General features: G+C 60.2%; 2 protein-coding genes across 9 annotated transcripts; one reads left to right on the top strand and one right to left on the bottom strand.

The window, feature by feature from the left end:
• The first annotated feature begins 116 nt into the window (after positions 1–116).
• Positions 117–8,033, top strand: REXO4 (REX4 homolog, 3'-5' exonuclease). 4 transcript variants are annotated; one of them, XM_010999651.3, is made up of 8 exons: positions 121–537; positions 1,958–2,319; positions 3,337–3,474; positions 3,677–3,870; positions 4,970–5,058; positions 6,031–6,105; positions 6,595–6,669; positions 7,238–8,033. In XM_010999651.3, exons 1-8 carry the CDS (start codon positions 313–315, stop codon positions 7,358–7,360), a joined length of 1,281 nt encoding a protein of 426 aa, XP_010997953.3. In that variant the 5' UTR covers positions 121–312; the 3' UTR covers positions 7,361–8,033. The 4 variants fall into 4 exon arrangements, 2 of the variants coding, with proteins under 2 accessions (XP_031306752.2, XP_010997953.3); XR_010382846.1 differs by lacking the exon at positions 7,238–8,033 and having other exon boundaries at positions 117–537; positions 2,009–2,319; positions 4,970–6,105; XR_004136457.2 differs by lacking the exon at positions 7,238–8,033 and having other exon boundaries at positions 118–537; positions 4,970–6,105.
• Positions 8,004–27,105, bottom strand: STKLD1 (serine/threonine kinase like domain containing 1). 5 transcript variants are annotated; one of them, XM_064490716.1, is made up of 17 exons: positions 26,572–27,104; positions 24,251–24,295; positions 22,884–22,958; positions 21,629–21,730; positions 19,468–19,538; positions 18,648–18,763; positions 17,194–17,312; positions 16,105–16,268; positions 15,488–15,618; positions 14,374–14,457; positions 13,056–13,172; positions 12,226–12,366; positions 11,278–11,406; positions 10,127–10,462; positions 8,923–9,063; positions 8,584–8,663; positions 8,004–8,333 (listed from the first exon to the last, which is right to left on the bottom strand). In XM_064490716.1, exons 3-17 carry the CDS (start codon positions 22,953–22,955, stop codon positions 8,259–8,261), a joined length of 1,878 nt encoding a protein of 625 aa, XP_064346786.1. In that variant the 5' UTR covers positions 22,956–22,958; positions 24,251–24,295; positions 26,572–27,104; the 3' UTR covers positions 8,004–8,258. The 5 variants fall into 5 exon arrangements, with proteins under 5 accessions (XP_064346786.1, XP_064346787.1, XP_064346785.1 ...); XM_064490717.1 differs by having other exon boundaries at positions 8,004–8,663; positions 10,127–10,255; positions 10,334–10,462; XM_064490715.1 differs by having other exon boundaries at positions 8,004–8,663; positions 26,572–27,105.
• Between the last annotated feature and the right edge of the window lie 100 nt (positions 27,106–27,205).

Genomic DNA, 27,205 nt, shown 5'->3' with positions numbered 1-27,205 from the left:
CGGAGGCCGCTCGTCGAGGTGGCCGGCCGCCCCTTTCCTCTGGGGGCGAAGAGCTCCGCCCACCTTCCGCTCGTCCGGAACCAGAGGCGAAGGCGAGGTTTCCAGCCGGTCGGGGAAAGAAGAGCACTTCCGGGGATCGGGGCGCACGTGCCGAGGCGCTCGCGGGGTCGCTTCCGGGGTCCCGAGCGCGGGTGTACCCCCCCAGCGGGCGAGTCGGGGGCTGGCCGGGGCCTGTGCTCGGCGGGCAGAGCCCGGCTCCGGGGCCGCGGCGAGGCGCCGTGAACGGGCGCAGGGACCAGGGACGAGGCCGGGATGGCGAAGACGACGCCGCTGACCCCCAAGCGCGCCGCGGTCGACCCCGCGCCTGGGCCGGGGCTCGTCAGAAAGCCGACTCGGAAGAAGATGAAGAAGAAAAGATTCTGGAAGAACAAAGCGCGAGAAGTAGGCGAGAAGCCGGGAAACGACGCCGGAGGCGTCGCGGTGCGGCCTCCAAAGGCACCAGAAGACTTTTCCCAAAACTGGAAGGCGCTGCAGGAGGTAAGAGCGAGGGGGCCCGCGGACCGCGCCGCTCTTTCCCCGGTCACCGCAGTGGAAGAGGGAGCAGGGCTTGCGGGGCCCCAGAAGGGCGCTGTGGAGGCGGATTGGAGTGGAGACTGTGCGGACAGCGCCGTTCACAGGAGAAGTGGCCTCTGGGGGAGGCAGCGAGCTCGTGGGCGAGTAAGTGGCAGGAAGTTGATGTCGAGGATTCTTTCAGTGCTCTGGGTCTTTAACAGATGATGGTTGATAACTCCTGCGCCCAGATGCTGCAGACACGGCGGGATGAGCCATGTGTGTTCTTATTTAGCTCAATACCAACACTGTGAGACAGAGTCCTTTATCATCTACATTTTACAAAAGAGGAAATGGGCCCAGAAAGGTTAATTATCCAGGGTTGCAGCCAGGTCGGCGGAACCAGGAGTCAGACGCCAAGATCCCTGCTGTCAATGCAGAGTTATACCTACTGCCTTTCTTGACATCAGTGGTCAGAACTCATGTATGGGTTACCGTCTGCTAGATGCTGTTACACGTACTTCACTCACAAATTCTCTGCGCCTCCTTGGAGTTAGCTGCTGTTTTTCAGATGAGGAGATTGAAGCAGGGAGTTTGAGGAACCGTGTGACCACACAGCTAGTGAGTGGGCTGGGGGACAGGTTCCCATGGTTGGGCCTCAGTTTGTGCTCTTTGCTACCACCGACCTTCAGAGTGTCTTCTGCAAGTTTCTGGAGTCCGTTACGGAGCCTCGGAGGAAGTGAGAGAGAACAGAGAAGAGCTTTTGAATTTCTTAACCAGGCCCAGCATCTTAGGGCAGGAGTCCAAATATTTCTCCCGGATGAGTGAATTTCTCTAGGGCACCCCCAGGGTCCTCTGATTTCTTAAACTGTAAGTCTGTCTCTTTCAAGAAAATAAAGCAAAATTAAGTGGAGCAGAGGGATGTTTACTGTGACAAAAACCTTGAGTTTTCTCTCGTTCATACAAGAAAGGCAATACTTCTGTTCTTTAAATGTTATGGGAACAGGAAAGTGGAAAGCCACCTCATCATCTCAGCCACGTGTGTGGCAGGGTCTTAACCATGTAGAGAGCAGCCAGGTTGAGGACTCGCACACCAGAGGAGATGGGGCTGGAAGGCCTCAGCCCTCCGTGCGGAAGAGCAGGGGTGTGGCTGCCAGCCCTTCAGCCACCTGTCACTGGACACACCCCTCTCTTCCTGAGACCCTCATGGCAGTAGCAAACCATGAAATCTGAGAAAGGAAGTGATTTCCGTGCCCCAGCTTTTTGGCCAAAGCTGGGAGTTACCTGTAAAATAACGATAAATGTGAGAACAGGTTGCTTTTACGCACGTACATAGACGTGTTTTCAGTTTCTTGTGCGTGATTTCCAAGTGAAAACGTGTCACGTATCTTATCTTGGGTTCCATTAGCTGCTGAAGCAAAAATCACAGACCCGGAAAGATCCTCTTGGTCTCTCTCAGATGGATTCCAAAAAGCAGCCCCGAAGTGTCCAGCAGAACAGGAAGTCGATCCCAGATAAAGCAAAGAGGGCTGAGATGGGGACAGAAGACACAGACCAGGAGGCCACAGGGGGCTCTGTTCCCCCAGGATCACCACCGGACAGGAAGATGCCTGCACTTCACACACAGCACAGCGGGCAGTCACGGCACAGTGAGAAAGCAGCCAAGAAGAGGACCAATGGGAACATTTCTCTGAAGCGAGGAGACATCAAGCATAAGAAGCGGAAAGCTAAGGAGGCGACCGCCACCTCAGCCCCAGCCCCACCCACCGAGTAAGTGCCCACGGCCTCCTCCAGCCTGGGCTGCAGTCTGCCGCAGTCATCCTTGCCAAGAGGGAGGTGACAGCCAAAGCCAGAAAGACTCTGATCTGAAACCGATTCCTGTGTCTTGCTCACTGGGTGGTTGGGGGCAAGCTCCTACGTGCCCTGAGCCTCTGCATTGTCCTGTGTGGTGGGCCTGTGAGGTGCAGCGGGCTGACCTGTGCCTGCTGGTTACTCAGCAAACACTGGGATGGTCACTCACATGGGGGTGGGGGTGGGGACCAGAGGTCAGTGGTTCCCCCGAATGGCTCAGCTGGAGGCGTAAGTTGGGCTGGCTGGCTGCCTGTTGCCTGGGTGTTGAGGTCACAGTGGGCACAGGTTTTAGGAGACAGGGGTTTCAGTGCCTGCCCTGTGTCATGTGCCAGGCCCATTGTCTGGAAATAGAGTGGCCCTGATGGGTCGCTCCCTCCTGGGGGGCAGCCAAGCAGAGGAGATGGACGAGACACTGAGATTATTTCAGCAATTCGCTCAGTGTGGTCGGGATAAATCCAGCGAGGGAGAAGTCTGTGGGAGCGTAGGGCCAGGGGAGCGTGTCTGTTCAGGGAGCCATCTCTAAGGAGATGACGTGGAAGCTGAGTCCAAAAGACATACTCAGCAGGCAGAAGTGTGCGCTCCTGCCCGGGCATCCGTGTCTGCAGGGCGTGGCACCAAGTGGGGTGGGGGGGTCTGTGTCCATGCTGGACAGTCGTGTTTGAGTCTCGTAAATGTTTGATTACAATAGAATTTGTGTTGTAATTAGAAAGGAAACACCAGAAGCCGTTACACCTGGGTGGGGGTCTCTATTTCTGTTTTGTGTTGTGTGTTGCTCTGTAGCTCTGAATTTTGGATAGTGAGTGTGTTTTTTAATTAAAAAGAAGCGTGATGGGGGAAGGTGCTGAGATGGTCACAGAGGTGGGCCGGCACCTGGGGCCTGACTGCAGGAGCCGTGGCCACCGCCGGCGCGCCCAGCCTGCTCGCTCTGCCTTTCAGGGAAGACATCTGGTTTGATGATGTGGACCCGGAGGATATTGAAGCGGCCATCGGCCCCGAGGCAGCCGACATAGCGAGGAAGCAGCTGGGTCAGAGCAAGAGCAGCACCACGCTGGTGAAGGAGCGGGCCTTCAGTGGGTACGCGGGGCGCACTCGGCCTCAGAGAGCGGGGGTTTTCCGGGAAGGAGCCGTCCCTCCCCTCCGGTGGGTTGGGCGGGCACCTCTCAGTGTCCTGCTGAGACCCATGTCGGCACAGGGCCTGTCACTGTGGGGGGCGGCGGTGCCTGTTCCCTGGTCCCCCCCGCCGCATGCATTAAGTCGGAGCCTTGGTTCCCTTCAGCCTGACCAAAGCCTTAGCCCTGGACTGTGAGATGGTGGGTGTGGGCCCCCAGGGGGACGAGAGCATCGCCGCCCGCGTGTCCCTGGTGAACCAGTATGGGAAGTGTGTTTATGACAAGTTCGTGAAGCCGACCCAGCTGGTGACTGACTACAGGACGGCGGTCAGCGGGATCCGGCCCGAGGACCTCGCGCAGGGTGGGTGGTGCTCGGAGGCGGGAGTGGCAGTGGCACGCTCGTGTTCCTCCACCTGTTCCCTTCTGCGGGTGCTTCCTAGCTGGCTAGCGGGGGTGCGGTGGGGGCCAAGCTCTCGGGTCTTCCTTGCTGCCTCCTGGCTGCCAGCCTCCAGACCAGGACGCTGTTCTGAGGCACTCTGTGACTTGGCGGCAGGATGGAGAGAGTGAGGGCAGGAGGCCAGTGGAGGGTGTGGCCGGGGAGGTGCGCAGACTGTGGGGTCTGACGGACCTTCGTGAGGACTCTGGGGGGCCCGTGGGCAGTGAGAGGCGAGGTCCGGCCCAGGTCCCTGCAGGTTCTTTGCAGGACTGGGGATGGGGCAGATGAGTGTGAGCTGGAGGTGACCGTTAAAGGTGACAAGTTGTGGCCCAGCTCTGGACACACCTCAGAGGCTGAGTCTGTCGGGTTTGCCAAGGGACTGGCTGTGCTGGCGGGAGCGAAGTCCCGAAGAGTTCGGGGGAGGTCCTGGACGCAGGCGCTTGTGGCCACTGCCCTGCTTTCTCAGGCCGTGTGGTCTCTGCTCTCTGCACCTCTCAGCTTCTCCCACTCACGGCCCCAGGGCCCATGCGCATCTCCAGCCCAGGCTCTGCCAGTCTTTCTTGGCTTAGAGCGGACAGAATCACAGGGCACAAGCTCGGTTCCCGCAGCCCCTCCCTTTGGGAGGAGGGGAAGGGGGGCCCCCCAGAGGGTCTGCTCGGAGAAAGCAGGCAGGCCTCCTCCGGAGCCCGGGGTCTGGAGTGGGGCTTCTCACCATCTGTGGTGAGGGGACCCCCGCCCTTTGTTTTTATGTCCAGTTGCAAGGACATCAAACACAGGCCCTGGTTTCTAATTAGATTCAGCAGTCAGGGTCACTCCGCCAGGTGACAGTGGGTGTGCGCCCCTCCCTTCTCCCTGGGGAAGAGGGGGGCAGCTGAGACAGCCCCTGGGCTTTGGCATCACTGGCCTCCCTGCCCAGAATCTCTAACTGCCGGCCCTCTGAGTCCTGACCTAGGGTGGTGGCCTCTCCCTCTCAGAAACAGTGACTTACGTGTTGATAAAAATTACTTCCTTGTTTTGATTCCAGGAGAAGAATTTGAAGTTGTCCAGAAGGAAGTGGCAGGCTTGCTGAAGGGCCGGATTCTGGTCGGACACGCGCTGCACAATGATCTGAAGGTACCGGCTGCTGACACCAGCTGCTTGGGCCCTGCGTGCACCTCGGCCGCGCTGGCCTTCTGTGGAGCACAGCGTCTAAGGCAGTCATGCTTGGTTCGTGCACTGAGTGACATGCCCACGTGTCAGCTTGGTGGACCGACTCCCCGCACACCACCCGCACACCCGCTGGACAGGCTGCAGCTCCTCTCAGGGCAGAGCTTCCCTGGTGACCATTCCCTCGAAGCCACCAGGCAGCCCCCACCTCACAGGCTGGCCCACCACGGCCAGCTCAGAGGGCAGCAGGCAAGCTCAGAAGGCCCCCTTCCCGAGGCCCAGAGGGAGCGGCCTCAGCCTCTGCCCTGCAGGGTCCTGCTGTGGGCAAAGCTGACCCTCCGGTTCGGGTGGGAAGCTCAGGGCAGGCAGGGTGGGAGCCTGTCCTCCCTGGACCTGGAGCTTTTCCACGTCCTCTGGGACCCTGGAATCCTCCCACGTCTCAGGGACTGGGAAGTGTTGGTCTTACGTGCCTTTTAAAAGTAAGTTTTTAACCGTTAAAAACTAACGAGTCCTCTGCTCACAGAAGCACACTTTGTTGGGGTGATTCTCACCCCAGGGGCCCGGTGCCCCGCTCCCTCCTCGCGCCCTCTCCGTCCCTGGTAACTTGGATGGACTCAGACCTCCCCCGAGGCCTGTCCCGCGGCCGTGTGCTGAGCTGCTGAAACCGGCTCTGTTCTCGCCTCACTGTGTGTGTGACACCAACTGAAAACAGACAAGTTGGCTGCTGGTTCCTCGGCTCCAGCTTCCCGGCCTCAAGGCTGTTTCAGCCCCGTGGTTCGTGGTTCGAGGGCCTCCTCCCCTGGGTGGTTTTCTCCCAGACGTTCAGGCTGTCGTCAGCACCTCATTTCATCTGTGCGGGAACGTGTGTCGTTGCTGGAATTGGGGGGTTCCCTCACAGCAGGTGAACGGTGAGGCCCCCGTCGTGTTTTCTCCCTCCAGGCGCTGTTCCTGGGTCACCCAAAGAAGAAGATCCGGGACACTCAGAAGTACAAGCCTTTCAGGAGCCAAGTGAAGGTGCTTGGAGTCAGCGCAGCCCTGTGCAGCGGGGAGGTGTCGCGGTGCGCACGGTCCTCGGTTCTGGTCCCTGGAGGCTGGCTGGCTTGTTAAGGGGGTTTTGGCTTGGTTTGGTTTTTCCTTTTAACCTTTAAAACTGAAAGGCATCTTAAAAAGGAGAGTTCTGCTGCATGCCAATCTCAAAGTTCATGTCCCTGAGGGCCGGTGAGTCCCCTCTGACCTGTGACAAGAGCCCCGACTGCGGGGAAGAAGCCGCCATGTGGCCTGTTCCAGCGGCAGAGCTGCCCCTGGAAGGCTGAGGTGCAGGGTCCTTCCTGGTCCCCTCCACTGGCTGACCTGGGTGTCACCAGCCCCCGGGGCCACTGGCACTTCCACTGGAAGGCACACTGAAGGTCGCTGGGGTTGGGGGTCAGCAGGCGAACCCCCTGCCCGGTGCAGCCCCCCCCCACCCGCCCCAGGGCCACTGTGTGCTGCCCTCTCCCCTGACAGAGTGGACGGCCATCTCTGAAGCTGCTTGCAGAGAAGATTCTGGGGATCCAGGTGCAGCAGGCGGAGCACTGTTCGGTGAGTGTGTCCCGCCTGACAGTCCCCGGGAGTGGGGGCCTTGCCCAGCCTCAGAGGCAGGTGTCTGTCACCCGACGCACACACCTCGGGGCTCAGGCGCCTTTTAGGAGGCTGCCGGCTGTGAGAAATGGCGTGGCGCCACGGGCCGCACGGCGCTGATTAAGCTCTAAGTGGTTGCGTTTAGCTGATTCACACTCACCGTGAGAAACCCGCGAGTGCACTGCCATCGAAGAAGTCCTGGGTCTGGGCTGAAGGCTCTCTAGGACTGCGGGATAGGCTGGCGGCCCGCGGAGCCCCACCACCCCGCGGCCTCAGCCCCCTGGGCTCTTTGCGCCCAGCGCCGGGCCCTGAGCCCGCCACGCCTCCCATCTGGTCCTCGTTCCATGGGGTCCAGCGCGCCTTTCTGGGCGGCACGTTTGTCCCTTCCTTTGGGTTCCTTCCTTCCATGAGTGGGGGTGCTGGGGGTGCAGAAGTACGGTGAGGCTACATCACTTTTCTCCTTCACCCGCCCTGTGTGTCTGTGCCTGTCCCCGGTGGAACAGTCACGATGACCCTCCGTGTCCCCCAGGTTCAGGACGCACAGGCAGCGATGAGGCTGTATGTCTCGGTGAGGAAGGAGTGGGAGAGCGTAGCCCAGGACAGCCGGCCCCCGGCCCCCAGCCCAGCCCTGGACGGCCCGCAACAGCTGTGACCGAGTCCCCCCGAGAGGTTTCAGAATCATGGCGGAGGGGCACACACGCACATGTGCTGCTGAGCAGGACTTCTCTGGTTTTGTGACCTAAGACTCGTCGCCGTACACTCGTCGCGGGAGTAGGGGCTGTGCCACACCGACCATCCCCTGGGACGCACCAGGTGCCGGGGGCTGAAAGCACCCAGTTGTCCGCCGGGTCTTCCGTGTGGTCCCCCGAGACCCCCTTGGGCGATGGGAAGAACTCTGCGGACTCCAGCCTGGACCCAGGGGCTGTGGGCAGCCAGCTGCAGCCTCATGGAGGAATTTCTGTGGTCACCCGTGGACTGGGGGAGTCTCTGTGAAGGTGAGGGGGTCCTTTCTCACCTGCTCCCTACACCCCAGCCAGGCTTGAACTCCAGGTCCGAGCCCACAGCTGGTGAGGTGAGCTCAGGGTGTCCCGCGCGGAGACAGCAGTGACACCCAGAGGCAGGCACCTCCCTCGTCTGAGACACACCTGCTGACCATGGACGGCCTGCGGCTGTTCCCCGGCCCAGGGGTGAGAGTCTCTGAGAACCAACGTCAGGGCACTGCGTGGAGGGCGTGACACCCCGGGCCACACTGAGCCACCTGCTGGCTGTACAAAAACTCCAGACCCCTAAGGACATTGTGTGACATAAAGGCAGGTTTTATTGGAGCTGGAGCTGGTGGAGGCTCTGTGTCTGGCTACTGCCACCTGTCCCAGCTGGGCAGCCCCACCCTGGGAATGGCCCAGGCCCCCTGTCACAAAGGGTGAAGTGCACGTGCTGGTCCTGGGTGGCGGTTCTTCCTGCCCCTACCCCACGTACCCCCTGAGGAGATGCCCAGTCCGGCAGCTCACAGAGGAACAGGCCGGGGAAGGGGAGGGGGGCCCGGGAGGCACCTACTGCCCGCCCTCGGAGCAGCGCCGCGAAGCCTCCAGTCTGTGGAGCACACGCCCTGCGTCAGAAACCAGCTCCTGGAAGGGGAGGGCGGTTGGTGGTTTCCCCGCTCAGCCTTGGGGTCCACGAGCGGCTGCTCCTGTCACTTGGCCCACTTTTCTTGGAAGAGGTCTCACTGCTGCCCCTTCAGGGTTGACTTGGGCCCAGTCGTGGACGGGGGGCAACAGACCGGCTGAGCCACTTAGAACCGTACAAGCAGCACTCCCAGTCATCTGCCCGCAGACCTCCGGTTCTGGGCCCCTGGCCGCAGGGCCCACCGGCACTCACCAGGCTGGAGGTGAAGCGCCCGTGGATCTCCTCGACCAGCGGCTCGATGCCGCTGGACAACAGCTCCGGCAGGATGTCGTCTGCGGGCAGAGCAGAGGGTCCTGGGGCCAGCCTGACACTCTCCCGGGTCCCCAGCGGGGCAGTTCTGAGGCGGCCAGCAGGACTAAGCTTGGCCCCTGGCCCCCAGACCCCTGAGGGGTCTGTGGGGACCCGAGAACCGGGTATCACCGGCGCCAGCACAGAGGGTTCCTTTCCTTCTGCTGTCAGTTAAACTGGCGAGCAGGGCGCCTCTTTGACCCCAGCCTCCGGGAGGGGGTGACAAGGCAAGGGGGTCCTCACCATAGGAGGCGAGCTGGGCCAGCAGCACGCAGATGCTCTCCACCACCTCCGGGTCATCCCTGTGGAGCTGGTACGTCTCCTGGAGCAGGGTGAGGCCGCTGCTGTCCTCCTCCGGCATCACCACCTGCAGGGCCGCCAGCTCTGGCGGGGGACGGGGTTCATTCCCTGCGCGGCCCCCGCCTTGGTCCTCCAGGAGATGGGCTGACAGCGGTACTAAGTTGGTGGGTTGAGAGCCCCGAGAGCCCAGGGCAGCAAGAGCCTCAGCTGGCGGAGGACGCCCCGGAGTCCTGCAGCCTGGGCACTGCTGAGGTCAGGCAACTCCCCACTCCGCACCTGCCTGTCCTCCGGTGGGAACGTACACCCGCCCCTCCACCCAGGCAGCCAGAGGGGGAGTGGGCTCATAGGGAGGGCCCCCCAGTGTAAGGAGGCCTGTCAGTGCGGGGCCAGCCTGGCTCCTGAGGGGCTGGGGTCTGTGAGCAGTGACGTGAGATGCCATGTGGGTCTTCACCAGGTCCTCCTGGAGCCCAGGGCACAGCTGGCAGCCACAACGCCAAGGGTCTCACCCAGACTCGGGCTCTGGGGTTCTGACCACCCTGCTCCTTGAGACCTGAGCCACGTCCTTTTTCCCCTTAGGGCCTCACCTCCCCCCTCCCACCAGGATCCTAGCGGGGTTGAGGAGGAAGGTGTAGGCCTGGAACCCCGGTTGTCTCCATCCGAGAGGGAAGAGCACCCCTCTCCCTGCTTGAGGCCAAGGAAGAAACAGGCTGGTCCAGCCTGTGTACCGAGTGGGGACCAGACCTCAGAGGAGTGGGAACTGCCCCCCTTGGAGCTGGCAGCCCAGCCAGGCTCCAGGCCCAAGTGTCTGAGGGGTTGCTGTGCATGAGTCGGGCCCGGAGGCTGAGTACCAGCCAGAGTTGGTGTTGCGGAGGTGGGAGCTCACAGACTGCCCCGGGCACCTGGAGGGGAACGTGTGGGACGCTGTGTTCGAGGGCAGGGAAGGCAGGCAGTGTAGCTCGGGACAAAGTGTGATGTGTGTGTGGAAAGTCTCCACGGCAGCTTCTGAGTGATGGGACTGTAGATGCATTTTCCTTCTTTGATCTTTTGCTTCTGTTTTTGGGCTGCGGGCAGCTGGCAGACATTGCGGGTTGAATGCGCCCCACCTCCCCCACCTCCTAGAGGCAGGTCACCCCGGCCGCAGGCTCACCGGACACCTCGGCGAGGCTGGCCAGCCCGCGGTAGGCGTTGTTCACCAGCAGGACTCGGTCCTGGCACAGCCGGATGCTTTGCAGGAACAGCACCACCACCTCTTCAAACTGGTGCTCCTCTATGCAACCTGCGGAGGGGCCGGTGCGGGCCTCGTCTCGTGGGTCCAGGGTCCACCCCGCCAGCCCTGGGGCCCCGGGCTGCTCACCCAGCAAGGACAGCAGCCACAGGACTGCACAGCCGGCTTCGGCCATCTCCACGTCCGCGGGGTAGGTGGCCATCACCTCGGCAATGAGGCCCGGGGCTTTCTCCAAGGGGGCCTTGTCCACGACGACAGCTGGAGTAGGACAGGAGGGAGAGGGGACACCTACGCTTGGTGCGAGCAGGAGTGCCTGCTGTGCGCTTGGCCCCCCAGCAGAAGCTGTTGGTGGGGAGAGGGCAGATGTCCTCAGAGATGGGAAGAGGGGTGCGATTTCCAGGCTGCTAGCAGGTCTTCAGAGGGTGGGGTCACCTGCCACCCCCCAGGGGAGTCTTGGGGAGTCTTGCATGTCAGGTGGGAGCCCTCTTTTCTTCGGGGGAAATGACCACCCAGGTGCTTCAGGGCCACGTGGGGCCTGGAGAGGGAGCAGTATAGCCTGGGGGCCCCCCTTTTCTGAATCAGAAGTCAGGATGGGGGAGGGTATAGCTCAGTGGTAGAGCGCGTGCTAAGCATGTATGAGGTCCTGGGTTCAATCCCCAGCACCTCCATTAAAAATAGGTAAATAAACAAACCTCATTACTTCCCCTCCCAAAAAAATTTTTTTACAAATCATGACAGGATGCCCAGTGCTAAGGCCAACTTCTGAAATGAGAGACTGCCTGGGAAATCCCGTGGTGTCTGGGAGCTGGAGGGTTCCCTGAGCAGGGCATAAAGCGCCGGGGGGGCGAGCCTCCCACCCCCCACCTCCCAGGGCAGCACATCCTGCCTCTGCTGGTGCAGCTTTTCGTATCCCCTCTCCCCGCTCCTTCCTCTCTGCTTCCCTGCTCTCAGAAGAGCCCTTCACGGGCCACGGTCTGTCCTGAAGTGTTCAAGGGCCAGGACTCAGAGGCCCTTGAAGGGTCTCAGGTGACGGGGGAGCAGCGGGGGCGGTGCCAGCCCCAGGTCCCTCTCACCATCCACCAGCAGGGCCCAGAGCAGGCTCAGGCCGTTGATGCAGATGTCCCGGTTCCTGGAGAAGGTGTCCAGGTGCTCCAGGATGTGCTCAAACAGCCCAGCCTTCTGCAGCTCATCCGTGGCTGGCTCTGGGTCGGGGCGGGGGGCCTGGAGTGAGGACCACGGAGAAGCCCTCCCAGGGAGCTGCCTCCCCCCCCCCCCACTGTCCCCAGCACCGCCGCCCCACGTGGCCCATGTTACCGGGTGCCTACTCGGGGCCGGCCTCATGCCAGCACGGGGCCCAGAAACAAAAGAGCACAGCCCGTCCTCAGGGCCGCCGTTCCAGTGTCTCCCCCTCGTTACTGGGCTGGGACTGGTCTCTGCGGTTTTCCTTCCAGGGGGCCTGGCCCTGCCCCCTAGGGCCACACAGCAGGCCTGAGCCTCCAGGATGGGACCACGACTGTGCCCTTCCCGGCGGGATGACCTGACACCCAGCTTGCCAGATGCCCTCATTTACACCTGTTGTCCCAACATGGCTGTTGACAGCAGCCCTTCTCACTGCCCGGTGTGAGGTCAGCGAAGTACAGTAGATCATCCAGCTAGTGGAGTGGGGGCTGGGGGGCTCCAGGCCAGGGCCCTTTGGAGAAGATGCTGCCCCCCCCCATTAGCGGCTGGAGGGTGCAAACGTGTGTAAAGCCGTTGGTCGCGACCCCACCCCACTCCGTGCCCCGTCCCCCGCCTACCGGCGGCCCTGTGAAACAGCCAAGCGGGGCGGGAGGGGCGACGGGGGTTTGAACCCGAAACACGTCGTGAGGCCTGCGGTGGGGCCTGGCACCTTGCCGGTGCCCTCGCACATTTGTGGAGGGAACGAGTGACCGGGAAGGTGGAGGCTGGGAACAGACCACGAGGCCACTGAGCCACCCCGGCCCCCGTGTACCCCAGCACGCCCCGGGAGCATGCAGACCCACCCTGGCTGGCGACAATGGCGAGCAGGCCGTAGACCAGGACCAGGAGCTCCTGCTTCTCAGGGTGGCTCCGCATGACGCTCAGCAGGACAGGGGTGATGGCGCTGTCGCTCGGCACCACGGCTGCTGGGTCCTGCGCCAGCGCTGCTTGGGCAGACGGAGAGGCCAGGGTTAACCCTGGGCCCTGAGCCCTCGCTGGATGAGGGCAGCGCCCCACTCTGCATGGAGGAAGTGGAGGTCAGGGCGCAGAGCAGGTCCCTGTGAGTGCTTACTGAGTGACTGACTGAGGGACCAAAGGGCTGGGGACCTGCTCGCCCGCGCGGCCAGTAGGCCCTGCAACATGCCAGAGTAGACGTTTATCACGTGCAGTGGAATGCATAAAGTGGAAATGAGGCCTAAATATTAAAGTTGGAAGGGAGATGAAATAATTCCATTTTAAAACTCAAACATAGCTCAACCCTTTTGAATGGCCCAAAGTCTCCGGGGGGTGCCCGGTTCCTCAGGCTCTCACCCCCAGCCTCTCCCTCTGCGGCAACAAGCTCACGCCCGCCTGGGGGGTCACTCCGCAGGACCCCATGTGTCCGGCTTCTCATTTCATGCCTGGAAACCAGCCAGAGGGGTGGAGAGGGGAGCTTGTCCGGGGCCACAGAGCAGGCCAAGACAGGCCGTGGGCAGCGCGCAAGTCTCTAGACTCCCGTTTGTGCCCTGGGGTGGGGTTGGGTGGACAGCGCAGGGCAAACTGTTCAGAGGGTCAGATACTAAGGCAACAGTCGGAGGGGAGGGGGGAATCCAGCTGTGCCCAGGAGGGTCTCCCTGGCTGGCCCAGCACCCACCGTGGCCCAGGGTGCGCAGCAGCAGGGAGCAGGCACACAGCTGGACGTCAGGGACCCTCTCGTGCTGCTTCATGATGCCGACCAGCATCTCCACCAGCTCCATTGGCCACGGCAGACCTGGGGGGCCAGGCGGCCACGTGAGACTTGGCACAGGAACGGGGTGCAGAGTGGGTGCAGGGACCAAACCAGGGAACCAGACTGTGCTGGGTGCCCACGGGGCATCACGCGTGCACCCCAGGGACGTGATCGGCCAGCGTGTGCTGAGCCCTTGTCACGCGTCTGCTGTGGGGATCTCGTTCCAGTGGCGCCACGAGGGAGAGCCTCCTGTCTGTGCTCTGGTTTTACAGACGAGGGAAGGCAGGGAGGCGAAAGCCCTCGCCTTGAGCCCAGCCTGCCTGGCTCCAGGGCCCTCCGCTGTTGCTGCCCCGAGAGAGGACATCTGCAGGGCCCCGACTCTCCTCCGGGCCGGGCCTGTGCTGGGCACTGGGCGGGGGGGAGAGGCAGGGGCGGGCAGCCGAGGGCCCAGTCCCAGCGCTGCCCCTTCCCCGCGGCTGCTCCGCCTCTCAGCCTGTGTCCTCGAGGTGAGAATGACAAGGACAAACGTGCTGGCCCCAGGGAAGCCAAACCACGCCCACCCGTCTCCCAGCGAGGCTCCGAGGCAGGTGTGGCTCTGGGGTGGCAGCCAAGGCCACCCTCGGGAAGGGGCCCAGCAGCCCCCGTCACTTTCCCCAGGAAGGCAGACTCTCCCTCCCATGGACTCTGTCCTGGCCACAGCCCAGCCCCAGAAGGGGTCACCGGGAAGGAGGGGAGGAAGAGAAAGGCCAACGTGAGGTCTCTGCTGCCTCACCAGGGAGCTGCACTGGGCCTCTGTAGTCCCTGCTGCCCCAGCCACCGGGGCGACCTTTGTGGAAGGATGGATGGATGAGTGAATGGATGTAATATTCAGGCTGGTGAGGCAGGTTGAGTGCAGAGATTTTATGAAACCATGTTTTGCCAAAATTAAAGATACTCTCACTGATGGGAGGGCACTGGGGAAAGAGATGCTCTCACACCCATCAAGAGGGAGGGCGGAAAGGGCGGCGTGTCTCACTAAGCATCCACGAAGAGCGCGTGAAAGGAGGCCACCCCGTCGCCCACACCCCTGCTTGGGGACAGGCGGCCCAGGAGGAGTTCCAGGCTGCCTGTTCCAAGCAGGTGGCAAAACCATGGGCCCCTGTGGGAATATACATGGGCCTCAGGAGTGACAGAGCACTGGCCAGGAGAGCAGGAGTGCGGGGCCAGGGCCCTCCGAGAAGGAAGGCGAGGGTGGGGCCCCCACCTAGCTGATTTTCGGGCATCTTCAGGAGCCTCTTCATGGCCCTGTGCTGGACTTCGGGCCGGCTGGAGAAGCTCTGCATGACCTCTGCAGGAACATAGCAGCATGGGGGGGCGCCTGCCGGCGCACCTGCCCAAGCCTCAGCCAGCTCAGGGCCCCTTCTGGGGGCCCCTGGGCGGGCACCACACGGGCCTGGCTGCCAACGTGCATGGCCACACGGATCCGAGTGATCGGGCCTGAGGAAGTGCTCTTATCACCCCCATTTCCGGGCCGAGCCACCTGTCCAAAGTCAAACTGGGGTCGGCCTCAGAGCCCGCAGGGGTGTGCTGCCGCTCCAGCCTCACTCTGGGAGAGTCGGTGACTCGCTCCAGGCCACTCAGCTCGTGGGGGATGAGCTTCGACTGGACCCAGCCATCTGTCTCCACAGCCCGTGACCGTGGGACAGGGAGACTGAGCAGCTAGGGCCTCGTGGTGCCCCTTCCCCAGAAAGAGGGGCAGAGGTGGCAGGGGAGGGTGGGAGGGAGCCACTGGTGCGGGAGAGAGTGAGAAGCCCCCACACACCAGTGACACAGAGGGACGGGAGGGTGGGGCCAACCCTGAACTTGAAGATGACCGCAATCCCTTGTTTACCCAAGACTGCAGGTGTAGCCCCCCAGCCGGGGACACGTGGTGGGACTGTCACGTGCACCTCTGGGGAGGTGAGGAGTCAGCACTGTGCCTGCCTGGGGTCTCAGGCCTGCACGTGTCATGCTGCACGTGGAGCCCCAGAGCCACTTCACCTTCAGGAGGGACGGGCCTGCTGGTCCGGGGTCGCCCCTCCCGCCCTGTGGGCAGCACCCTCCTGGGCACCCGGCAACCACACAGGCAGCGCTGCTGAGCGGGGAAGACACTGCGGGCCCCGGGGCCACTGTGTGCCAGGGTGTGGAGTAAAAGCAGGGCGTCTGTGGTGGGCGTGGCAGTGGGTGGCCATTCAGCCACATGGAGGACTGTGTGGCAGGAACAGAGAGGGGAGCGGTGTGGCCCGGCCATGGAGGTGAACTCTGCCATAGGTGCGTGAGGAGCCACCCACGGGACCCTGGGCGCCTCTGGCACCCCCGCCCCCAGGTGCCCACGTCACCTAAGATGCTGGCAACGTTGGTCTCTAACAGCGTGTCAATGATGGGCAAGGGCACCATGGGCCCGTGCAGTGCCAGGGCGGTGCTGGAGGACCGGAAGTTGTGGCTCACGAAGGTGATGCGAATCACGTCCCTGGGGAGGAGCAGAGAGCCCGCCACCTCACCTCTGCCCTCGCCGCCAGATGCACCTTCTTGGGGAACCCGTCGGGGAGCACTTCTCCCGGTGTCAGCAGTGTGTCCAGCGGCCGTGCCGGCAATCCCCCCCAAGGAGGGCCCGGGGAGGACGGTGCTGGGCCCTGCCACTTCCGCCTGCGTGGGCCCTTCCTCCATGAAATAGACCAGAAAATCAGAATTCCCAGCTGTGCTGGTATAAAGGCGACCATAGCCCAGGGTGGATTCATTTTGTTCTTCTAACTTTAAAGTATGTTAGAATTAAAACGTTTTCCTGGTCCTGGGGCCGGCTTCCCTATCGGACGCAGGAGGCACTGTCCTTGGGTGGACAGGGCACGTGTGATGAGCGCTTTGTGGCGTTAAAACCCCCAGTGGCCACGTACAGATTGAAATGGAAAGACGCTGAAAGGTAAGAGTAGCGGAGTGAGGCCCCAGAGCCTGCGCTCACCTGATGGTTATTCGCTCCGAGGGGTTGGTCTGAAGCATCAGAGGCAAAAGGGAATTGAAGATTTTCGCATCGGGGACCTTCCTCTCCTCCATGGTCCTCAGGACACCCCTCAGGCCATCGGGGGAACTCCGCGTCGACTTCCTCAGAAGCATGGCTTCCGTCGCCTGGGAGGAGAGAGAGGCTGGCTTGTGCACCAGCTCAACCAAACGAAGACGGCCTGACCCAGGCAGAGGGGAGCCTGTGGGGACTGGAGGGGAGGTGACATAGCTTCCGCCGTCAGAAACGTGCAGAGGCCACCTGAGCCCCAGGGTTCTCCTGTGAAGTAGAAATGGTGGTTTGGAGAGAAGCGAGTGGCCATCTCGCCGGGCGGAGGGAGTGCAGGACGACCTTCCCTCTACAGACACACCAAGAAGGTTGTGCGCCTCACCCCTCTCTGATCCAGACCCAGCTGGTAAGAGCCTGGGGGTCTGGGTGAGAGTGGGAAGTGGGGCCCACTCCACCGGGGGCTGTCCTTGCTGGGGCCTCGGTGCTCGCATGTGGGCCTGGGGGCCAGGGAGACTCCTGCTCGTGGGCCTGGCGGCGCTGGCGGAGGCCTGGCCACCTCCTTCTCTGCCTTCCCTTCTGTATGTCAGGATCTGCAGCCCCAGGTGGTGTCCCCCATGCAGGGGCCTCCACGGCGCCGAGAGCTCCCCACCAGGGCAGTGCAGGAATCCAGAAGGCACCAAGGCACTAGCCTGCACCAGTGGGTGACAACAGCCTCTATGTATTCAGGGCTGTGTTAGTCAGATTTCCCATTACCTGCGGCTGGATGCATCCTTAACTCAAACAGGGACAGAGCATGACCTGAGTCCCACCGTGGGCGGGTAGTGCGCCTGAACTCGGGTGTTCTCGTCCATAAGCGGGCAGTGAAGTCCCCTGGAGGGCTGCCGTCAGGGGGAGGTGTGTGGGCGGATCTGAATATTATCATCATCAGCATCACCACCACCACGCCAGGGCCCAGCAGGGCCGAGGTGGGCAGAGCCTAGCTCCCTGGGGCTGTGGGGAGTGGGGCTCGTGTGTGGCAGGGAGAGGCAGACAGAGGCTGCTCACATCCACGAAGGAGCAGCTGGCCATGTCGAGGATGATGCAGCCCAGGGACCAGACATCAGACTTCTGGCTGAAGGAGAAGCTGAGGGTTTCGGGGGCCATCCAGGACTTCTGAAAGGGGTCTGTTGGCAGGAACAGATGGGGGATGCATGAGTCCAGGGTTCTCTGGGGAAGCAAGCAGCTTGGAAAATGAGCCCTTTTCAGGGGAGGGGGGAAAGGAAGAGGCCCCTGGTCAGGAAGATCCTGGCCCTTGATCTTCAGCCAGTGAGGCTGCCCATCTCGGCAGGAGCCCACCAGGCCGGCTGTATGCACGTCCCGGTCCCATGGTGGCTGCAGAATTAGTCAGAAGAGCCACATGCCAAGAAGGCTAAAATCTGTACCCTCTTTAAACATCTTGCCCCTCTAAATGCTGGGGGCTTAAGGCAAAGTTCTGGTTGCCCTGCCCTAGTTTCTAAATCTGGACCCCCAGACTGGGAGCCAAAAGAGCAGGGTCCTCAGACCAGCTCAGTCAGTCCCTGACGGGCCTCCGACAGCCATCCCTCGCTGTACCTCCATTTCCCAAACAAGGAGCAAAGGGGTGGACTCCAAGGACCCCCACCGTCTACACCTTCAGTAGATCCACCCATCCACTCACCTGCCCGCCCACCTGCCCACCCACACCGACCCAGCCAGCCAGCCATCCGCCTGTCCATCTGTCTACCCACCTACCCACTGACCCACCCAACCATCCATGTATCCATCCATTTACCCACTGACCCACCAATCCACCCATCCATTCACCCACCTATTGGCCTGTCCCTCTATCTGCATGTCCATCTATCCACCCATCCATCCACCCACCCACCTACCCACTCATCGACCCATCCACCCAAGCACCCATCCATCCATCCTCTGCACAAGGACAGTGTGCCGTGTACCTGCCAGCCCAGGACTCTGGAGTTCTCCACTGGAGGCTTGCTCTCTCCCTCCCTGATAGCTGTTATAGACTTGAAGCCCAGCTCCCTTGGCCCTGTTGTCTTTTCAAAGGAAGGAGAACTTCTCTCCCCTGACTTCCCACCTTCACCTTCTCCTGGGTTATTTGGAGACTCAGGAAGTGATCCAGCCCTGGCCAGTGCCTGGCATCCAACAGCCCTCTGTCCATGTATGTCAGTTTCCTTCCTTCCGAGGCCTGTCTTCTCCCTCCATAAAGGTTCACATTTTCTGAGTGTCTTTTGGACCCTGCATGCACCCCCATGGTCATCCTCCTGCTCAGTTACAAGCAGCCAAGGGGTCTCTCTGGAGCCCACGTAACCCGGGGTGGGGGCAGGTCCTGTGAGCAAGTGCAGGTTTGACGCTGCCTGTTCCAGCACGTAGAGCGGCCACTGCCCTTGGAATCCAGGAGCAGCCCCCTTGGGTGGACAGCCCCCCCACCCTGCTCCCCAGCGGCACGGTCCCCCGGCCGGAAGCACGCCAGCCACCTTCCTCTGCACGGATGTTCCACTTGGCGCGGTCAGCCATCAGCGTGTTGGAGCTCAGGTCCTGCAGCCTGCAGTGGTCGCTGCTGACCAGGGCGATGTTGGAGGGCTTGAGGTTCCTGAAACGGAGAGTCACAGCTTCGCACCCACCGCCCTGCAGCGCCATGTCTGTAACCCTGACGCTCCTGCCACACCCAGTGCCACCGCGGCAGCCCACCCTTCCCCTCCGCTCAGTAAACGCCCTTTCAGCTCACTTTTACAATGTCATTTCCTATAAGCATAAATAGTCTCAGTTATTTCAAACAGGAAAAGCAAGTAGGGAAAGCCTGGCTCCTCCTGGGGTCCCTCTGCTAACACCCTGTCCGCCTCCCTCCAGGTCTCAGCCGCGAGCCTGGGGACCGGCTGTCGACCGTTTCATGAGGACTAATGACATGAACGCGGAATCATGAGTGCTTCCTGCCTGCGTTTGGTTCACTCGGCTTTCCCTCCTTTAAATACACTGATCCTTCAGACTGTGGTTCCAGAGCGTGAAGCTGTGGTGCTGGCGGGTCCAAAGCTCAGCCTGGGCGTGGCCAGCAGCCTGACCTCCTCCTCCGCTGCTGTTACCTGCTGCTTCCCTTGCCCTTCAGAGCCGGCCCGCCCTGTCTGTGCACTGAGAGCGTCGTGGAGGGGGCAACATTGTCTTCAAGCCTGGGAGGTGCTCTGGAAAGGGGCCCGCCCTTGTCCCGGCTGCGCTGACCGCAGCACCTCTCTCCTTCGAGCCTGCCCCAGCGCCGCCACTGGAGGTGCCTTTTCTCCTGAGGCAGCCCGGCCACCTGGTCACCTGTGGATGATGTCCAGCTGGTGCAGGTATTCCAGCGCGTCCAACACCTGGCCCAGCATGTTCTGCAGCCACTGGGGGGAGGAGAGAGGTGCCAGGATGGGAGTGGGGCTCCCTGCTGCTGTTTCAGGCAGGTCGGTGATGGCGGCATGTCCTCGCCTGAGTCTTGAGATGGGCTGAAGCGAGTGGCCAACAGCGCAGAGCCAGTGCAAGAGGTGCGGCTACAGGCTGCTTCCAGGCTCTCCGGACAGAACGACCCTGGCAGCCAGGCAGCGCCCTGGCTTCCAGGCCTGCACTCCGGTCTCCAGAAGGAGACCCGGGGCCCCGGGGCCCCAGCCCCGCCCTCGCCCCGCCCTCGCCCCGCCCCCGCCCCGCCCCTTGTGGGTGTCAGAGATGCTGAAGTCTTCAGCGCCTGCTTGGGGCTTGCCTCTCCATTTCAGTAGAATGAGAAGAGCCCTGCGAGAGAACATTCTGGAAGCATTTTGTATCAGAAACAAGATCTACCTGGTTTCCAGGGCAGTGATTTTCAAACTGTGTTCCTAGGAAGCCTGGATTCCATCCTGGGGTGTCAGAGAGGCACTGGGCCGACAGGACCCTGGGTTTCCTCCCACACCACCTTCCACTGACCCCCCACCCTACGCCCAGCCCCTGACTGGGGTAGTTCTGCCTCCCTTACTGAGTTGCTGAGAATATTTTGTGCTACTGTGAACAGAAAGTTTGAACCCCACTCCAGAGCCTGCCTCTGAGGCCCATGTTGGGAGAGGAGCCGCTCGACCCCAGAAACCCCCAGCAGAGAGACAGTGCCCAGAGGCCCACCGAACAGAGGCGTGTCCCGGCAAAATTCATTCGGTGTGTGTCGTACACCTAAATGTGAAAGCAAAGTGCGTCCAGCTCAGAGGACAGCAGAAGAAAGAAATTATCATCATGATCTGGGGCAGGAACAGCTCCTCCCCAGCTCAGAAGGCACCAAGCACAGAAGAAACATCGATGAACTGGACTTCATCACAATTAAGAACTTCTGTTCATCAAAAAACATCACTGAGAAAGTGAACTGGTAGTGGGGGAGGGTAATAGCTCAGTGGTAGAGCGTGTGCTTAGCATGCTTGAGGTCCTGAGTTCAATCCCCAGTACCACCATTAAAAAAAAATTAAAAATAAATAAACAAACCTAATCTCCCACCTCCCCAAAAAAGAAAGTGAATTTGCAAGCCACAGACTGGGAGAAGACACCTGGATACCGGACCTAGAATACATAAAGAACTCCTACGCATCAACGGGAAAGGACAGACAAGCCCAATGTTTAAATGGACAAGAGGCCTGAACAGGCACAGAGAAGCTATCCAAACGGCCAAAAAGTGTTCAGCGTGACTACTCAGAGTAACTGAAAGGAAAATGCGATTTTTAATTAAAGTTAAAAAGACTGACACAGTGAGGTGCGGGCCGGAATGCAGGGCTGGAAGGCTCACAGCTCACGATGGATCAATCCCGAGTCAGACCCCCCAGAGAACCGGGATGTCTGCTAAAGACACACGCCCACCCACTCCGCGACCCCACGACTCCATGCGAGGGACTCACCCAGAGAATGAACGTTCACGTCCACCAAAACACACCCAGCAGTGTTCACGGCCACCCTGCTTCTAACAGCCCCAAACCGGAAAGCACCCAGATGCTTACGGTGCTGGACAGGATACACCGACGGCAGTGTGGCCCCAGGACCAGGTGGCACCTGGCCATGGAGAGGGTCACTTCCCTGACACACTCAGTGCAGGTAAATCCCAAAGCATCTGCATGAACGCGGGAAGCCAGACACAAGCCAACGGCACGCTGCATGAGCCCATCTATGAGGACTTAGGGACGGGCAGAAGGACCTCTGGAGGCAGAAGTCAAACCTGGGGACTGACTGGGAGTGTCTGCATTCCAGGAACGCTCTGACCTCATCCAGGGAGGGGACAGGAGTGATGCCCACGCAGACCACACTGAGCTGTACACCTGAGATCTGTGTGCTGCACAGTATGCCAACAACTCCGCCCAGAAACATCAGGAAAAAAGGACCGGACTCCAGTGGCACCTGCTGTCCCTCTGCCCCCTGCCCCCCACGGTGGGGTCTGTGACATCAGAAGGTCCAGGTGGTCCCCAGGCCTGGTGTCTCAGAGAGTCTGTCTTACCCTAGAGTCAATGACTGTCTTGGTCGCCCTCTTCTTCTCAATGACCGTCTGGAAGCTTCCCTCGTGGTGCTCCATCACCAGGCAGAGGAACAGGGAGGAGATCTGGGGGGCACCCACCCCTCAGCCAGGTGCCACGGTTCTGTGCCATCACTGCTCCAGGTCTCCCTCTGCTGGGCCACCCCCCTCAGAAGCTATGGGAGCCTGCCCGTGGGGGCAGGGGGCACTGTTCTGGGGGGAGCACTGCTTATGGAGGGGAGAACTGCCCGCTGGTGGGGGCACTGCCCATGGTGGGCGCACTGTCTGGGGCGGGGGGGGGCGGGGCAAGGATGCTCTGCTCATACCTTGGCCTCCTCTCCCTCCTACAGCCACCTCCACCCCCATCTAAACTAAAGCCACTTGGACTTTTCCTGAAGCTGGTCAGGCCTCCAGCCACTGCACACGCAGACCGCCGCGCCTGGAGCCCTGGCCCCCTTCACGGAGAGGACTGCTCATCCCTGAGGGTCCATCTGAGATCCAGTCCTCCCTGTGAGGGGCCGGTGCCCAATGGGCTCCCCGCAGACCCAGCAGACTGCGTCTGGGGCTTTGACTCAGACCCAGACCTGGGCTCTTGGCTTCTCTGCATCCCCCTTGAGAGCGCACAGGGCGCTCAGAAAATACCTGGGGGTACACGTGGTGAGGGTTCCTCTCTCAGGCTTTCCTCAGGGCCCAGCTGAAGGGGAGGGGATGTTGTGGGGGGAGCCTCCTGCTTTCCTCAGCCTCTCGGTTGTCAGCCCCAGCTGGGGACACTAACGTGGAGATCAGACTCCGGTGTCACCCCTGGCCCCCCTTCTCCAGTCACCGCGCCACCGCCCAGCTTGGTCTTGCTCCCCCAGCCTCACCGCAGTCCCATGTGGAGTAATCTGAAAGCCTCAGGCTCCTTGTAAATCTGAGAAGTCAGGGGAGAGGGAGGCCCAGCTCAGTGGTAGAGCGTGTGCTTAGCGTGCACGTGCTGGGTTCAACCCCCAGCGCCTCCATCAACAAAATAACGAAGCCTAGTTACCTCCCCCAGTAAAACCAAGCGAAACGGAAGACGAGAAGCCAGATACTGACGGCCCGGGGCGCGGGGCTGGGGGCCACCAGGCCCGGACTGAATCCCACTCAGCTGGCGCGAAGCCACACTTAGTTACCGCCATCGGCCCTCGAGGGGTTACAGTGGTGTGGGGGTGCTCCGTGCCCCTGGTGCCCGCTCAGCCCGCAGGAGCCGGCTCTGACCCACCTCACTGTTCCACATGACAAACAGCTCCTGGTACACGGAGACGTGGGCGTGCTGAAGCTGCAGCAGCGGCATGAGCTGCGGGACGAGAGCAGAGGAAGGAAGTGGAGGGAGATGTTTGGGAAACTCTCAGCTAGGGCTCTGCAGTCACACATCCCAACAAAAACACCAGCACCCAGCTCTGAGCTGGGCCAGGGCGCGGGCTCAGGGAGGGTGGGCGGCCTGGAGGTTAGGAGCCGGACGGCCCAATGTAGATCCTGCCTGCAGTGTGTGCTGGCTATGCTGTGTGACTGAAGAGAGGCTCCTCAACCTCTCTGAGTCTCATCTGAAAATGGCGGTAACCGTGGTTGGTATCTGCTTCAGAGGGGCGTCGTGAGGCCCGGGTGAGCGGATGCAGGCAGAGTGCCTGGCACACAGGAAATGAGCACCGTCAGGGTTGGCTGGGGAAGGCGGCGTGGCCAGAGGGAGGGGGGATACTGATGCGCTCAGGCTGCCTGGCCTCCTGGGTGTGTGCACTTGAGGTCCCCGTGCCCCCACCCTCAGCTCCAACTGCTTTGAGAACAAGCACAATTAGGCAGCAGAAATGGCTACTTTCACAACCAAGAGCCAGATGGACAACTGCCTGTGATGGCAGGTGGGGTGTACGAGGAGTTCATCTGGCGTGGACGGGCATGGGGGCTCCGGGACGGCCCTGCATATTCTTTCTCTCATGAATGTGGCTGGGGTCCATCACCAGCCATCAGACATGCTGCAGACCCAATAGCTGTTTGCTGGCAAAGCTCAAAAACTGGTGATTCCAGAAAAAAGATGCACCAGGCACCATTTGATAGGAAGGGAGACATTTAACTTCATGTGAAATCCAAGAAAATCAAAGAAAAAATGACTCAGAGCCGTCGCCTAGCAAATCAGAGTGCATAGAGTTGGTCTTGCTACTGCTCTAAATGAGGATGCTGCTGTCGGTTCTGACTGGGGGATTTAAGGAAGGCGAAGAGCTTACAGTTTCTTTGTTAAACAATTCTCTATTTCCCTAATTTTCTATTGTAATGCACACTGCTATAATTGAAGGGAAAAAAATCCTTTAAAAGATGGTTATTGGCAGATTAGCCCAGGGAGACCTCGCCAACATTCAAAGGGTACCTTCTCTGACAGCATATATTCTGTTGTCAGCACCTGGATTTAGACATGAGTGTTTGGGGCACAGACTCCCTTCATGACCTGGGGGCTTCTGACTTCACAGCACAGCGCAAGAACCGGTCCTGACCCTCCATGCCTCCACCAGGCTTCCACCCATCACTCTGCAGGCGGGTACAGAATGGTCTCTGCGTGTCCTGCATCATGTCCTCTAGAGAGGGAACCACCCAGAGAGTTACCTCCTCCAGGGCCTCATTGGCCTGATGCTCATCAATGCACTCCACCTGCAGGGACACAAGAGCACTAGCTCAGTAAACACCCCTGTCAGTAGACCACCCCTGTCATCATCACCACCAGCGTCATCATTGTCACCACCACCATCACCATCACCACCACCATCACCATCACCACCATCATCACCATCACTACCATCACCACCATCAGCAGCAGCAGCATCACCATCACTACCATCACCACCACCAGCATCACCACCACCAGCATCACCACCACCATCACCATCATCATGAACATCACCACGACCATCACCACCACCATTATCACCATCACCACCACCATCATCACCATCACCACCATCATCACCATCATTATTTACCAGAGGTGCCAGGTTCCTATCATTCATGCCCTATCCTATGGCACCAGATGGGGCCTGGAGATGTTCCTAATGGAGGGATCCAAAAATACTTTTGAGGGGGGAAGGTATAGCTCAAGTGGTAGAGCACATGCTTAGCATGCATGAGGGCTTGGGTTCAATCCCCAGTGCCTCCTCTAAGAATAAATAAGTAATAAACAAACCTTATTACCTCCTCCCACCAAAAAAAAAAAAAAGTGCTTTGAGCAACGAGGACATGTTTGCTCCTGTTGCAAGGATAAGTTTAGGATAGCATCACATAAGTTCAAAGGAATCATTAGAGGATTGATTCTCAGACCATCCTGAAAGCAGAGAAGAAAACAATACATCATCCGCAGAGTCACACAGCCCTGCTCTGGCTGGCCAGGTGTCAGCCTCACCACTGCATTCCTCATCCGAACTGGTACGATTGCCCAGTCACTGAGTATGGGTGGTGGGAAACACGTGAAAAGGAAGAGAGAACGTGGTGGTCAGAGCAGCACCGAGCTTTGCAACACACTTGGTGGCAAAGGCTGTGGGTACACGGTATCACCACATCCAACCAGATCCTTACCCAGAACTTTTGCTCAGGAAACTTACAAATGAAGAATTTGTAACTGAGGTGATTGAAGTTGAAAAATGCAGTTAGTGGGTGAGTCCCAGATCCATGTAAAGCCCTCAGACGCAATGGCACGGTGCATCCCTTCCTTCTGTTCTACGGGCTCGTGCTTAAGTCATTTTGGCCAAAACATACTGAAAGCCTTAAAATGATCACCTCTTTTGACCTAGAAATCCCATCCCTAGGAATTTATCCCAAGTAAATCATGGATCTTCAAAAAAATTAACCATAAGGTTGTTTAACAGAGTTGCTCATATGGTGTGAAAAATCCAGAACAAGCTAAGGGCTTATCTCACAGGAGGGGATGGGCATGGGTCGGGGGGGCCCCTGCGGCCACCAGGGCTGCAAGAGGAGGAGGGTATGTCAGCCGCATGAGTGGCATCTGCAACACCCTGAGCGAGGAAAAGCACATTACCCAGCTTGACAGCATTCGTGTGAAAACCAAGAAGTTTAGAAATGCTTACCAAACCCTGAAAGGACATACAACTGCCTTCTTGCACCTCACCCCTGTTCTGTTTAGAAAGATGGACTGACTTTTTAAAAAGCCCCTTGATTGCAAAGGCAGCAGGCGGTCCTGCCCCGCTGGCCCTTGAGATAACGGGGCGACCCCATAGCTGGCCGACAGCGGAGCAGGAGGCCGGTAGGGACTACAGGCCTGGCTGCCTCGGGGATGAGGCTGCTGAACTGAGGGGCCTGGCTGAGCTGAAGGACTCCAGCAGCGGCCACCAGCAAGGCTCTCCCACCTGCGTAGTCAGCCCCATCCCGTTGTACCCTGGCCATCGCCGTGGACCACGAGAGGTGCCAGGCCTCTTTCAAGGCAGCCCTCCCCTAGACCCTCCATTCATATGGACCACACATGCCAAGGGCTGCCCCCCCACAGGTCTGCACTCCATCCTGCTGCCCCAGCGCTGGTGAGGAGGTGGAAGAAGGGCCCAGGGTTGGTCCTGCCCTTAAATCTGTGCAACCCTGGGCAAGTCCCTGCCCCCACCGCCAGCCTCCCTGTTTTTGGCTATAAAGCTGGGTCATGGCTCCTGCTTGCTGAGCTGGTAGAAGACTAAATGAGATGATGATGACAGCGGGCCCAGTGCTGAATAAATGGCCATGGTTGTTGTGGGAGTGAAAACAAGCCTGCCTTCTCCCTCCATCAAGGCGAGAGTCAAGTGTTCGGGGAAGCCTGAGGAGTCTCACGCCACCCCCACTGCTGGCAGAGAGGAATCCGGCTGTCGCGTCGGAAGCCCTTCTCCAACATGGGGATGATACATATATGTTTGGGGAACCAGCCCCAGTGGGGTGCCATCAGCAGGGCCTCTTACCTGCTTTATCACGTGCTTTACTTTGGTTTCTGTCTCCTCCACCACCAGGTTGACCCCCAAGGCCCCAGGTTTCAGCCAGTCTAAAATCTACCGGCGAGAGAGAGAGAAGCTTTCGGGAAATGTACACATCTTTCCACTTTCTAAAGCATGCCTACCTCCAATATCTCTTCTGGTCCTCCTCACTTCCCCGGTGTGCTGGCAGAGCAAGCGTCTGTGCTTCGTTTTGCAGACAAAGGAAACAGCCCGGAAGGCTGGGGAGCCCTGTGAAGGCAGAACCCGAGCCCATCTCTTTGAGGACGATTCTGGAGCTTTCCACCACCCCATGCCCCTTCTCCAGTCTGTGGTGAGGACCAGTGGGCATCTGGGAGCCAACACCTCTGGGGCAGAGGGTGTTTTCACTCCCTCCAGCCCGCTTGATCCCAATTTCCAGTATCCACCTCCAAGCTGGGCATCCAAACAAGAAAGAAACTGGTGCATAACTGATATAATCATCGTCACAGCCACGTGTGTGCCTGGCACGTGCCAAGCCCTCTACAGCCAGCCTTGCAGGCAGCACTACTGCTGTCTCCATGCTTACACAGAGGATACTGAGGCACGAGGAGCTAGGTCCGTGTCTGAGGCTACAGCAGGAGCA

The sequence above is a fragment of the Camelus dromedarius genome, chromosome 10 (genome assembly GCF_036321535.1).
Source record: "Camelus dromedarius isolate mCamDro1 chromosome 10, mCamDro1.pat, whole genome shotgun sequence".
In the NCBI taxonomy this organism is placed as follows: domain Eukaryota; kingdom Metazoa; phylum Chordata; class Mammalia; order Artiodactyla; family Camelidae; genus Camelus; species Camelus dromedarius.
The sequence above is the reverse complement of the archived record's forward strand: the minus strand, read 5'-3'. Positions and strand labels throughout refer to the sequence as shown.